At 37.7% G+C, this 15237-nt stretch overlaps 1 protein-coding gene across 7 annotated transcripts in view; it reads right to left on the bottom strand.

Moving 5' to 3' along the window:
- FABP6 (fatty acid binding protein 6) overlaps positions 1–15237 on the bottom strand; it is a 47681-nt gene that overhangs the window by 1372 nt on the left and 31072 nt on the right. For 5 of the 7 annotated variants that reach the window (XM_054841578.1, XM_054841579.1, XM_054841583.1 and 2 more), the window contains exons 4-6: positions 5673–5777; positions 4639–4814; positions 2624–2713 (exon numbers count right to left, since the gene is read on the bottom strand). In XM_054841578.1, the coding sequence (XP_054697553.1) occupies positions 2624–2713; positions 4639–4814; positions 5673–5777 (371 nt within the window). Of the gene's footprint in view, positions 1–1376; positions 1501–2623; positions 2714–4638; positions 4815–5672; positions 5778–15237 lie in introns of those variants that run through there. The other 2 variants (XM_054841582.1, XM_054841577.1) reach the window with 1 other exon arrangement.

Here is a 15237-nt window from a genome sequence, read left to right as displayed (position 1 = left end):
ATCATCTTCTTCAGAGCAAGTTCTTGTGGGTGTGAATGGTTCAGACAAAACACCACCATCCCTTAGTTCTAGTATGAGCTTTAGTTTTGTGTAATACTTGCCCAGTATTTACCTGTGCCTAACTCTATAGGTTATTCTGTGATGGGTACATTCTAAATCCAGATGTTCTAAGATGTCACATTATTATTCACAGAGGAATACACAAGCTGACTTGAACTGAAATGAGGAGTAAGCCTGAAAAGATCCCTTACTTCTCAGTATGACCGTATGTAACTGAAGAGGCTGAATTTCAACTAAATTCTCTTAAGTCTGTAGATCTGTGTGTTGCAGGTACCAAAAGAATGTCTCAAGATTGAACAGGTTTCAGCTGTGATGTGTGCTTTTCTAATTAGAGTCCAGCATTATGCTTTGCCTTGGAAACAGGGTAAGTAATATATTGAGCAATGCCTGGTTGTAAGATGTGCAGCCTGTTTTGGGTAAACCAATGGAGCCTGGAAGAAGCCTTGTTGCAGCTGGAAAGCTTAGTAATCTCCATTGAAGAAAAACATAAGTAATTAAAAGCCTTTCTTTTACTTCAAGATACTTGAAATGATTGGGATTATCAGTCAATGAAATTTTGTGTACACAAGACAAGTGCCCTGGCTAACTACTGATTAGCTTGTGAGGGCAAGCAGCTAGGTGGATCCAGAAGGCAAGACAGCTGGAAAAGGGAGTCTGAAAAGGGAAGAGCTTTGTGGACAAGGTGTTGGCCAGAAGTGATTCGGAACAACAAATCCAAAAACTGTGTTATATTTAATTCTTACTGTGTTCAAGAAAATGGGTTTTCACATGCACTCTATGTAAATAGCAGGATTGCATTGAGAAAATAAGACACCCTAAGTTTTCCCACAGGAGTCTGTCTGTAAAACCTTAAATGTCCTCTAAGAATTTGGGTCAAGAGGCAATACTGATGAGAATGAGAAAATTATGCTAGCAGTGTGAAAGCATATCTTTTAATGAGTGATAAACTGACTTTCTCTTGTTTTCAAGTTCCTAAATTTCTGCTTTCCAACCAGCAATAGGGCAAAAGACTTCATCAGGTCTTGCATTTTGATGTACGCTTTGGGCAAAGTATTGTCCTCTAGACAGAAGCTGAATAGAGCTTCTATTAAGTAGGTGGTAGACAACATTTGAATATGCCAAGTATGCATCATATCCTGAAACACTTAGACTGGAGAAGCCGCATCACTAAATGCTTTGTTGTATCTTTTGATTTTTGTGTTCTGATTTTTCTAAGTATTTGTCAGATCTTTAGGAATGGGGTAAGCATTAACGTTGAGGATAACATGACTCAAAAACAATTCTTCATGTTTGTTATACAAAGAAAGAGAGGGAAAGACAATTAACACTTTTATTTATTTTTATTGTTTGGTTTTCAGTACACTGGAAGAGACTGGCTTTACTGCCTTAAGCAATCTTTTTGCTGGTCCTTTTGTAGACTGCACCAGAAGCAGTAGAAATCTGGAATAAAGATCAAACCAAAAATTTGGTTGAACAGTGTTATTAGAGCTTCAGTGTCACAAATGAAAAGACTTGCTGACTGGCTTACAGAACCTGTCCTTTACTGAAGCAACATTTATCCTTTGGTAGATGACATAGCTAGAAACTAAGCTGAATGTCCTTGTCAACTCTGAAATACACAGTGCAAAAATACACTTACACAACAAGCAGACCTTCTAAACAGGGGTTTAGGGATAACTTAAATGTATCCCGTGTTAGACATGGCTTCACCAACTCCAAGTTATCAGGGTTTCAGACAAGTGAGATAATTATTCTCCAAAAGCAATAAATGATTGACACTTTTCTTTCTTGCTTCACAGAGTCACTTCTGGTTAGTCTCTGTTGAAGATGCACTCAGACACATGTAACTGGCACAGACAAGTCAATGCAGGAAAAATTTTGAGAATCAGAAATCATGTTTGACAATCCTATCTAGTTTACATGTTTTACTATAAGTATTGTAGTTTCAGTAATCTTACGAAGCTATGTTGCCATTTTCTTGATAAAATAGGATACTACTTGAAATCCAACCTCTGCTGTGTTTTGTTCTGGTTTTTTTTTTCCTTTGTTAAGACTAAGGAAATAGGGTTCTACAGAAATTCTGCAAGGAGTTGCAGCTAGATAGTTTTCTAAGAATGAAACAAAGTTAATAACTTTATAGAAACATCTAAGTAGTAGGTGAAAAGTTTTATATATAATTCTTTTCTATTCTTGAGGTATAGGCACAGCGAATACAGTCAGAGACATGGCAGCTTGGGAATATTTCAGTCTTACAGCTATAAAAATGTATGTGCCCAAGATGCAAGATCTACGTTTCAAGTTTATTAAAAATATACGATGAGAAGTTTGTTCATTTAATTTTTTGATTAAACCTGCAAAAAATGGTAGAAAATTATCTAGAGTGAAGGAGAAAATTATTTAATAGTTTTGCTTTAAAGATTTTTTCTAAACTCAAAAGTTTAAGCCTGTTGCTCTTGAGTTTTGTTGTTGTTTTGTTGTTTGGTTTTTGGTTTAGGTTTTTTTTTGGGAGGTAGAGTATTTTAGTTTATAAAAATACCCCTAACCTGGATATTTGAGAACTCACCTCTACCAGCTTTCCTCCAGAAATCTCTGCAGTATGATGATAGTTGGGAAAATCAGCTACAATTTTCCCATCTTCCATTTTAACAGTTGCCTGTAATAGAGAAAGGTTTAATGTTCCCTGGGGTTACTGGCATTTATATTATCAGATACACTGCAAACATCTGTACATGTGATGCTTAAAGTTTTTACTTTTAAAGTAGTAGTTGTATATTACACATGCAGCTTCATGAACAAGACTAAAATCCTTGTGCTTTAGTTCTTAAATGTTCACAATATAAATAGAAAAATGTTCCTCTAACAATACATGCAAGTTTCATAATCTACACAACATTCATTCATAGCTCTGACTGATCTGACTACCGACTATGCTTCTCCTTCAGTCCTCAGTGTTTTATGTGGTTCTCTTGTTTTGACAGTGAAGTAAAAGGCATGATTGTACGAGTTAATTTTGAAGTGGCGTTCTTAGATGCTAATAACCTGCCTGCAAGCAGCACAAAAGTCACTGTGGACAAGTGATGTAAATCTTTACCCTAGATGCTGAGTTTCATACCTCTAACTACATGAGAATTTATCTCGCTCATTTAAGAAGAGGTGAACATAACTGCACGGTCTGCAGTCACACCTTTACATTATGATATGTGCCAACTGCTGTAAGAGCTGCTTCTGTATGGAAGAAGTATGCCAGGATGCTACCATGAAGATCACAAATACTACAGCAGCTCAACTGACTGCCAAAACTAGGTATGTAGTTCCATCACAAAATGAGTCTTGTCTGTGTAACTGGTCAGTCTTGCCTCTGCTTTTAGTAATAAAGACAGATAAGCCAGTCATATTTAGAGGATGAGAAAGTAATTTGCAAAATGAAGAGATGAGTGGACATTTTTTACCAGGTACAAGAAAACCATCTTACTAGTTTACGCACTGCTTAGCAACACTATAGTAAGAGGCAATGGTTTCTCTGCTGAGAGTCATTTACTCTGCCTCCATCTTTGGCTGCTTAATAGGCTTTAGACTGCTGAACTGTCCAGGTCCAAAAAGAAGAGAATGGAATTTGTATTATTTCAAAATTGTTAAGTTTGCAATAAATTGACCAAGTCGGATTGTGTTTTATTCTATCTGTTAGGTTTCACAAAGATTTCTCAAAGCCAAAGACATGGGGTTTCTACTCACATAATCAGAAAGGTCTGACTAAAAAAGCATTGTGGAAATCATGCAATGCTATTGCTATTCTCAGTTTGTCACAGGTCCCTCATGCAATTGCTGGTTTTCCTACCTCTTCAATATGTATAAAGCATTTACCCAGGAGTCTATTATAGGGTTCTGGACACCTCAAAAATACAGAGTTTACCTGTCCCAAACTGTCATCCCTTTAAATAGATGAGAAATGAATAAAGTAAGTAAAGCAACCAGTTTACAGCAGGTTTTGTATCAAGATTTTTTCCATGACAGGAGCAGATCAATATTGTGAAATCTTTCTTCTCACTAGAGGCTGCTTAAGTTGCAAGTCGCTCTGTACCTCCAGCAAGGAGGAGGATATGGAGATTATTCTGCTTCCCCCTCCCCCTTCACTTTACACAGTCTTGTGTTTAAGGCTCAGGCATAGGTGACTTCAAAAGGTTAGCACTGCTGACAGGCACGGGCACAGCCAGCAATTGCAGCACTCTCCTCAGCGTGCTGCAGTTGCTGTATGGTGCTGGTCAATGACACAGCTGCCAACCAGCTCTTGAGAGTTTTAATGAGCATTATGTTTGCTTGAGCTGTGACACCAGTAGATGCTTGACTTTCTACCCTCTTTCTTTATTAGTACATACAGTTCTGAAGCTCTAGCTCTCTTTAAAATCAGATTTAGATGTTGTGCTAGGGGCATCAAGAAATGGGGGGAAAATTATATGTTTCTAAGCTATGATACATGGAAAAAAGCAATTTAAGGAATACATCCTTGAGACATATTTGATTTTCACCCTAAATTAAAAACCAACTGAAGCAGCACAGAACTGAAGAGCTAAATTAATTTACCTTGAATTTTCTCCCACCCATTGTTTCCATGTCTGCTTCCTTGCCAATTGTGAATGTGTTGGTCGTGGTGCGGCCTCCTGGGAAATGCTGTGTCCAGGTGAAGTCATTTCCATTCTGCACCACCTCAGTGATTATTTTGCAATTCCTTCCCATTTCAATCTTGTCACTGGGGAGACCTTAATCAATAGAAACATACAGTTTAGCAAATCTAATAACCTACCAGCTGTATTTGAATTGAAGCATGCTTATAGGATGCTTGTTCTCAGGCACTGATGTCTGAGCATCTGAGTTTTGTTGTTGGTTTGGTGGGGTTTTTTTACAGCAGTATCAAAGCTCAGAGTTTAAATTACTGGTATAAAGGAAGATATAGGTACGTCAATACATTTGCTAAAATAATGTTTTGGTCTTGTATGCTTTTCCCTGAGAAATGACACACAGACTAAATTTACATACAAACTATATATAAATATTCCCTTCTACTTAATTGACGCATACAGATGAGTGGAATTTAATGTGTATAAACTTGGTCCCTTTGCTATATAGCTGCACATACCTATTTGCTATTGTTCTTTAAATAAATGAACACAACCACTGAACTTATGCGCATATAGTGTCCCCCCAAGAGACTTTACAGGGTAATCTGAAACATGTTTGCACAGTCTTCTGAAAGCATTCAGAGAAACCTGTTCCTGTGTACAATTTTGACAAGCATTTTCATATTAACTTTATACTCTCACCGATGAATACTAAGGATACAAAAAGTGATCTTCATGATCATTATACTGCACACATCTTGGCCCACCGTTCTGCTGCCACCGAAAAGGAATACTATTCCTGTAGAACAGGACTGTTTCCTATGGCTGATAGTGCTTCTTGTAAGAATGAAAACTGCATTTCCTTGCCGAAGTGCAGAGCACTCCTACCAGTTCTCAGCCCCTGTTGATCTCAGTACATTTCAGAAAAAAACTTTTTTTTTTTAAAGTATATTTAACTAATTTATAACCTTTAAGACTTACACCCCAAGACATACTTACCAATCTTCGTCACAAAGTCATCATAGTTCTCATCACCTTCGAATTCATATTTGCCTGTGAATGCCATGTTGCCCTGGTGATGTGGCTGGTAGAGCAGAATAGCAGCTGGAACAAAGAAGAATGGATAAGTGCAGATGGCTTGAGGCCCTCCTTTTTATAAACCAGCCCAAGCTGTTCAGCCCACCTATACCCACACCCCTTAGAAATAGACTTTTATGATCTGTGTGAGTCACTAGCCTGGATGCCATTGACCTGTATGAAAATCAAGGTTATAATTCAATTATATATCCTTAACAATAATCTGGAGATCAGCAGAAATCAAGGACAAAAGCTCAGTTTTGGTTTTAGTGCATATTTAAACAAAGTGATATACTTTTACCTTGAAGATTCCACTGACATTGCAGTCAGGATGGAATAATGCTAAAATATGTTATAATGAAACTGCTTCAAAGCAGTGTCCTGAGATCACAGCCTTGCTCTATTTGGAAGCACACCCTATATTAGTTAAAATATGAAAATATGAAACAAGCTGCACAGATTCCTAAGTAATTCCAGTAGGATATGGGCAATTACAAGATTCTGGGTAAATTACTGCACCTGCACATGTCTTACCTTATCTCCACACAGAAAAAAGAATTATGAAGTATTTTACACTACTTGGATGTAAAGTGCATTAGATTTAGTACATGGCACCATGGCAATATCAAGAGACAAATAGTGCTTTGTATTGCTTAGCAAATGTTTGCACAAAGTACAAAAAATACACTTATTTTGGAAAATCAGAGCTCTGATTTATCTAAGATAACCATATGTTAAAATTCAGGGAGTCTGCTGGGTAATTTAGAATGCATACAGGAGATGTCCTATGCCTAATGAATCCATTGCTACACACAGATAGCAGGGTAGGAAATTCCCAGCTGCTGTGTATTGGCATAGCTCCACTGGCTGAGGATATAGACCAACAATTTTTAATCTGAACAAAAACATTCCTAGGATTTATGTGAAAATGGTGTCATAGATTGGAATTTTATTTTTTTTTTAATTAAAAGTAATAAATTTGGGAAGGAGCTGAAAATCTACTTTTCCCTGGTTTTATAGAAGTCTGGAGAAATATATAACAGCATTCAACATTTTGCTGTATGCAAAGCGGGTTCCATTTCTTAAATGCAATTGATTTAACCCCACATGCTAATGCGAGAACATGTCTATTTAGAATCAAGAAACTAATCAGAAGAACAGGAACGTAGGCTGGGTGATTAAAAACATGGAAAACAAAAGTCCACTAAACTTCACTATTGCTCTCCTTGGTATACTCTCAAATTAATGTATTCTATGTAACCATTTCTGTATTTCTAATTAATAGACTTATCCATACTCCACTCTGTCAAAGAATGAGACAAATTTCAGTAATGGGAAGAAATTTCCATAAAATGTTAAATATCATAAATCATGGTACATCATTATTGTAAAACTATACAAATTAGAAGCATTGCTACATCTAACAGTTGTATTACCAATACCATTGTCTTTGAGTTCACACAGTCAGTTGTACACTCCCTCAGCCTGTGCTCTAAATCCTGCATGTTGGAGAGTGAAGATTAGTTGGAAGCTGTTCTACCGAGCTGAGACAGAATGGTGCCTCTTATTGAATCCTCCCTCCTATGGGTCCTCTCTCCTATGGTCACATACTGGCTGTGTCTGGATGTAGCCTCACAGATTCGGGACTGGATGTAGATTATATCATACCAGCATTACATTCAAGAGGAGCTAGAAATAAGACAGCCTGTACCCAACTGTTTTGTCACAGCATACCAGTGTGCACAATAACTCCTTAAATTAGCATCTGTTGGTGTGTGTGTGAAGGTTTTATTAAACTTTAAATATATTTGCTATATATACATATATACTTAATGGCATATTACTTGTCAGGGTATGTTGCAACTCAATGAAAAAATTCCTCTCTAATTTGTATTAATTTTTTATTACACTTACTAAGCTGCTTTCTTTTATGCAAAGCCTCTGCTGTCTGTAAGTTATACAACCATTAAACCAATTACAGAATACACAGGGCACATGACGTTTGAATAGGAAAATGTTTCCTGTCTTAGGAAAATTTTTGGAGTTTCAAAACTTTTCCTTATAGGGGACAAATGAGAGGGATTCCAGAATGACAGATTGGTGAAAAGTCTGAATCAGGCAAGAAGGGGACTTCTAATGGAAAAGAATTGTCTGATCAGAAAAAGCTTCAGAAAATTTTGAGTCATTTTTGTGAGAGTTTATACCTGTGGACTGGAAAAGAGCTTACCTCATGTTCATTAGTTGGGAATTTATATTATTTCTGGAATTTTTTTTAACCTACTTCCTCTTCTGAAGTCTGAAATTAACTTCAAAATCTTACATCTTCTTATGAAAGAAAACTTTCAAGTATAGATGTGTTTGAAGTTGACAACGATCCTTTTAGAACTATTTGTTTGTGTGTATGCTCCTGGCAGGAAAGCAGTTTTCTAGAACAGATGCAGAAAGTGAACAAGAATAAAGCATAACAAAATCATGGTCAATTTGTAAAATAAAAATGGAACAAATGTCCTAGGAACTACTGCCTTCCCACCCCTAACCCTTCATTCTCCCCATATTTACTCAGCTTTAAATTGTACCACGCTGTGCAGTGGCTGACTATATTGTGCTGGAGTTCATGACGCCACAAAAGCCATACCATCTGCTGTCTGCATGCAATTAAAAGGATGTCTCCATACTTGAAATAGAAGAGAGCCGTATACCTTCCCTCTGTGAATGTTCTCCGTGTCCTGTGATTAGCATTCAAAACACAGGAGTGTGGGAGAAAAGTACGAAACTGGGGGTTTCTGTATCAATTACAAATACATAAGATTCAGGGAAGGAACAGAGAAACTTGTTTCACCCCAGTGTTTCCTTTGCACTTTTGATTTAAAAGTGTCTGCAAAATGACTCTGACTGTCCCTCAATCATATTTGACACTTAGTTTTTTAATTAGAACTCCTTCAGCTTAATACCAAGATTGCTGAACTCAATGGCCAATTGTGCAGGAGCAGACAACTGACAAGGAAACTTTATCAGCTGGACCCAGATGCCTAGGCCATATCTATATAGAGAAAAACAGCATTAGCATGGAAAACAATGAAGTGGTTGCACATGCATAGAAGCCTCAGTTCTTATTGCTATGGTAAAGCTAAGTATATACCAGTTAAGCTACCATACTGTAAAATCTATGCCACTAATAGAGGCAAAACCCCTAGTAATTTCAGTCATACACAGATTCGAAAATACCGTTTAGAGAAAAGTATCATCAAGCCTATTTCATACATGAGAAAGCTGAAACACTAAGAAAAAAAATGAGCTATCAGAGCTTATGACATAGTGAATGGATGATGCAGCCAGTAAGAAATCCTAAGTCCAGGCATTAACCCAACGTCCACAGGATGACACATTAATGCAAACATTCTTATAATAAAGAAGCCCTTAGAAGCAAACCATGAGAGCTCTGAGCAACCATTTACTTTCAAACAGTCACCCAGGGAGTTTTACACTTGCTCCACTGATGGGCTGTGAGAATCTTTACAGCTGCTTAGCACAACTGGCTGAGTACATCCCTAGTTAAGGTTCGTGCCATCTCTGTGTGGCTCTGTGTGTACTGAAAGATACCTGGTGTCCAGCCCCAACTGTGCTTTTGGAGAGCAGGTGACCAGCAAGACTGTCCTCAGATTAGCTGAGCACCGAAGGCCTCTGTCTCGCACTGGGCTCTCAGAGCTCCAGATAGACATGCACAACCCTATGAAGAAGGTAAATTAATTCAAGCCATAAACTCTTCTGTTTACATAACACTTATCGGGGGACAATACCACTGGCGTAGTAACACCACATGGACCTTGGAAGATAGATCAAACTGGATAAGAAAAAGCCACAGTTTGTGAAACAGGAAAAAGATAATCAGATTATATGAACAGTACTTGAGCTTTTATGTTCTCTCTCTATAAAGATCAAATTCTATTGATAGCTTTCTTGTGATGTGATATAAAATGCTGACATCTACATAGTTATACAATACTTAGAGCTTGCCTGCAGTGGGAATGTGGTGGGCATAGAGCCAGGGCGTAGGACAGTAAATTACCCATGAATAACTATTTGACTGGGTGGGTCGCTCTTGCCACACACTAAATATGAGTTTATTCACCTCCAAGGAGTTGTATGCTACGCTGTACATGGGAGTTCCAGAGCAGGTTGCAAACATCCATCCAAACATAAAGATAAGGCTACACAGTTAATAAATCTGTTTACTCTGCCTGGCTGCTCAGGATCAGAATTAGTTTAGAACAAATTTTGAGCAAATGTGACATCATCTGTACCTGTCTGTGCAGAGGAGTTTTTAATGTGCATTGCAAATTTGCACCCATGTTTCTGCTCACTTATTCTGAAAGAAATCCTTATTTTCATTCCTGCCTTTTTTTTTTCATTATAAAATATAATGAAATTCAATAGTGTATTGGAGAATGAAGAATTCGTTTAAGTAGTCTTCCAAATACTGAGTCAGGACAATGTTTATTCCAAGAATAAAAGAATGGAGGGCCTCTGACTTTACTGAAGTTACGGTCACTTGCACAGTTGCTAAGGTTAGTCACCCAAGTCCTGATCTCTTCAGTTTCAGCTAAAACCAGTATCCATTTAATGACCTTACACTTTGCATTTACAATATTCGTAATTCTTCTGCCTCTTCAGAGCTGTGAGCATGTGACGTTGCTTTTGTATACCTCTACAGCAGTGCTTCATCCTTGGTGGGCTGGTCGTTGAACTAAATGTCACAGAGAACTCCAAAATTATCCAGTAAAAAAAAAGAATAAATTTATGTCTACATATACATGTATTTTAAACACATTATATGTACTTAATCTATTCCAACTACTACAATGTAGAGCCTGCACAGTACTGCAAACAACCTTAGTTATGTTATACTTCTGCTTAACAGAACTCAGTTCAAATCCAACTGAATTAACAGCTATAACTAAGACCAGTGGAAAAATAAAAGATATTTCCCTGGCATAAGGTGAGAATCGTAACACAGAAAGGCAAAAGAATAAAAAGCTCCAGGGGTAAAAGCTGAAAACAGCTCTCAGAAAGTGGCCATTATCTTCAGTGTACTTGGCACTATCTGTCATTTTCAACGGAGAAAGATGCAGCTGTTCTTTATGTAGGTCAAAGAAAATATCTTTATTCTATAGGAGACTGCGTCTGCCATCTGGTGGCCAACTGTCAGGGCCCCTTATGCCAGACAGCGTGTCCTACACTGACTGCCCACCTCACCCATGTAAACCCCTGACTTCAGTTAGGGCATGTCAGGGTTTGCAACTAGCCCGAGCCACTACTGAATCTCCAAGACAGATTGCCGATCTCCTCATTCTCTAACTGTATTAAAAAAAGAAGTAATTCCCCCCTGAGCTGGTTATAATCAGCTCAATAAGAGATGTAACATTTACACAATATATAAAAATATATCGGTATTTATACAAGCAATTATCTTCATATGTTTCATTTTGGAACATAGTTCTAAATGAAGGTGATTTCCTAAGCATTGGTTTATGGCATCACTGACATATCATACAGCATTAGCCTTTGCTTAAACACAAATACATTTGTATTGCTATCTTGGCAATCAATAAGACACAGGACTGCTTCATACAGATTTAATTAAACATTATAGATCAGAGGCCAAATGCTGGCTCCCCTGAATTCACTGGGAATCATCTGCAGTTGAACTAACACTTCAACACAATTTAATTAATCTAACGCTATGTGCAAATGCTATTTGTGGCAGACTGGCATTTGTGAAACCCACTGAGTGGATTCAGCTGTCATAGCAAAACACAAATAAAAGCGGGCATGCTTCGATGGAGCAGCACTGTTTGCAGACAGAATGCAAGGAAATGGCATAACCCTATTTTGTGAGGTCTAAGGTACACAGGCTTTTTACACTGAATTTGTCTCACTGAGCGGGGAAAAAAACCCAAAACAACACACTCACAGTTGTGCTCACCTAACGTTGAAACCTGAGTCACTGATCTAACATCAACACATCGTAAATCTCTTATTTGAATGTACGTTGTCAGGACTATGGGCAGGAATCAAACTACTAGTGACAATGAGAAGTTATGCCGAAAGGCTCAACACCGAATTGATCAGGACTACGTGAGTTGCTACTGTGTAGCTGTTGCAGAGAGTTAGCATTAATAAGCTGTCAAAGAAGTAAAACTCTTGTGGAAGCTTATACCCAAAGGAAAAATTCATCTAAAGCGAGCAGTTAATTCCCTCTGTCTCCCAAGTCAGCTACCTCTGATATGCAAAATAGCTGAGTCTTCAAATGCTAGTAGGAACAGAGGGAACTTTCAGGAACCAAATCAAAGGCCTTGGATGTCTTTACTTTCAGAATTTACTTGCCACAAAGTCATAAATATAACGCTTTTGCATTCTTTTTGTCATGTTGGAGTCACCCTGCCCTTGAATGTTTCCCAGCATGCTTTAAAGTTTATTAACCTTTCAGATGTGTTGTATAAAGCCAACTGAGATACACTCAAAGACAAAATGGAGATAAGGAAAGTAATTCCATTAGCGAATGAACTAGGCTGAGTGACTATCTTTGAAGGGCTTTTAGAACTGGAATGCAATTGAACAAGGAGAACAGATTCAGAATAAAAGTAGGAACTCTCCAGTGAAAAGAAAGTTACACTTAATGATTCTTTCAGAATGAAACTTGATCACGAATGCTTGTAAATTCTTAATACAGCTGTTTGTGATGATTATTCAGCAACCCTCCATAGTAAATGGCTAATGATTATTAATTCCTTTGGTATTCAGAGTAATCATTCATAATGAATTCAGAATGAACTCATTTGGTGTTAATGTAATGTGTAATTCCATGGGAGTCCTATTATAATGTTGCCTTATTAAGTATCCATTTAGTATAGTACTAGGTGTTACTATTCTAAACTCCTAAGCAGGAGAAGAGTAATTACCAGCAAGATGTGGCTGAATTACTGAAAAGCTAATGCTTGCACAGAGTCCAAATATTTAACAGAAATGCACCAGCTAGCTTTACAGGACTTCTACAGGTAACACAGTACAGACTGTCCTTGCCCCATATGTGACTTTCTGATGGGTAGGATCTGCATGACAAAAACAGGAAGGAGAAGATCCTACCAGAAGCTGAGAGATGGAAACATTTGCAGGGGAAAAGGCACAGATCTTCCAAAAATTCAGTATTTTTGGGTCTCCCTAAAAGGAAATTTGATTATTTCCTGCCAAAACACTCTATCAGGAAAATTTTTAGTCTGTTTGGATCTCCAGAAAGGTAGTTTCCAGAGAGCAAAATAACCAAGTGATTCATTCAAGCTGTACAAGCTGGCATAGCTTCTCTAAGAAGTGTTTGGTTCTGCTGCCCCTGACTGGTGTTCCTGATCTCTGAGTGCTACCTCAGTGGGACTGCTGAGGTCTAGTCTGGGCAACTAAATAGATAGAAAGCTAAACCTAAGGAAAAAAAAATCAGAAAAAAAAAAGAAGTGCTGACTTTTCAGGTGGTTTCATCAGTTTTTAGCTGATTTGGTTCTCTGAACTGTGTCAATTGCATGGTCAGGCCCTGCCAGTACCAGCAGGAGGTACAAAGAGAGGAGAGGCAGATGAATGGCACCATCATCATCATCATGTAGCCCTTTCACCGGCCTAGGTGTGACTGCAAACCACACAGCCACTGAGAGCAGCCTGAGGATATGACAGTGCTGCTGAAATTGCTCAAGTGATTCATTCCTAGCTGTTCTTGAGCCACCTCCTGCTTCGTGCTGGCACAACCCTTTATGCAGTAGGGCAGCAACCAGAGCGAGGGCCTGATTTGAATTAAAAATACCAAAGATAAAATAAAAAGGTGTTTTTCAGCTGGATCAGTGCTCTGATCCAGTTCTTCACATGATCACACAAACAGCTGTACTGGCATAATGCAAGTATTGGCATGGAGAAGAGAACAAGCAGCTGGTGGAATATCAGCACAAGGTGGCTATGCCACTGAAAAACACTCACTGTAATCATAGTCTGAGTTATACTTTATGATCTATATTAAAAGAATACAGAAGTCCAAACTGATAGTTATAAACAAGGTTCTGGAGAGGAAAAGCAGAAAACTGCTCATGCTAATTGAGCTAGTGATGCGTGCCTAGTTCAGGTTCACTGAACAAATTTTTTGCAAGCTGAAGGCTCAGTACAAATTTTCTCATTATTTCCCATTGTCTCTTCAGAGTCCAACACCCAAGTAAATCAAATCAGCACTCCTGGACTCAGAAGCACTAGAACAAAGGACTAGGAGGGACATCGCTGTTACTGTTTCAGTCTCTTCTAGAATTGATAGCGCTCTATACAATTTCTTGTCTTTGTTACACTAGCAGGCAGTATAGTCCCTGGTATGTAAAAATCTTTTAATTTCTAGTTTAAATTAATGCATGGTTATTCAAAGCCTGTTTGTATTTGTGCCAGCATTGCCCCTTCTCTTAAGTAGAACTTCTTAGTTTACCTCAAAGTCCTTTAGAGAGCAGTTACATCCTCTTCTTTGCTAGGGTAAATAAATTGGGCTAAGCCATGTCAAACTCTGTTAGACACTTCTGAAATGACAGATTTTTTTTCTTCCTCTTATCATCCAATTATTCCTCTTCACTTACTTCAGTTTCAGATAACTTTTTTGGAACACAGGTGACTGGGACCTATAACATTTTCCAGCTCAACAACAAGTTCCATTGGCACAGTTCCCACCTTTTAAACTAAGATCATTAATGGACATGCTAAAATGTTTTGGGTTTACACTAAGATTGACACCAGGAACTTCTTGTGAATCTAATTGTTTTTTCTTCAGGATTCTTCCCTTTAATTAGTTATCTAATACTAAATGTTATCAATTGCATCCAATTCAATGGTAATGGAGACTGACAGCAGAAATAGGAAGCTATCTTGATTTTTAAGTTTTTTGTAACAACTCCAGCAGAAGAGTTGAAAATTTTTGTTATGCCAGTTTTGACTCATGTGATCTGAAAATGCACAGTAAAACTAATTTTTGCTACTATCAATTTGGCTCACACAAAACTGTTAAGATTTCTTTGAAATATCATCTTTGGATTAAGAGCCACTATGGAACATTTCGAACCTCAATGGTTTTAATATAATACAGACAATTTTTAAAAGTTGCTAAAATGAAAGATATAATTCAACCTCATCAGCAGAGTCTTCTGGCAAAAGCAAACTGAGTTAAAGATATTCTCTCTACGTATTTCTTTGTCCATCTATTTCTACTAAAAGTCCCTAACAGAAAGTAACTATAGTTCCAATAAGGTTAGTAACTGACAACCCTAAAGATAGGAATCATTACAACTACTCTTTTGGACTTTTCTAACCAAAACCCAATAGTCATCTCCCCTTTATCTATGTAGTTCATGTGATGTGTTGTAAAGATTTTATTACTTGATAGTATCTACATGGTTGTACTTGCTGACACATCAGGACAACATAG

This window comes from Grus americana, chromosome 14, assembly GCF_028858705.1.
Source record: "Grus americana isolate bGruAme1 chromosome 14, bGruAme1.mat, whole genome shotgun sequence".
NCBI lineage: Eukaryota > Metazoa > Chordata > Aves > Gruiformes > Gruidae > Grus > Grus americana.
Note: the sequence above shows the minus strand (reverse complement) of the source record. Positions and strands in the feature narration are given on the sequence as shown.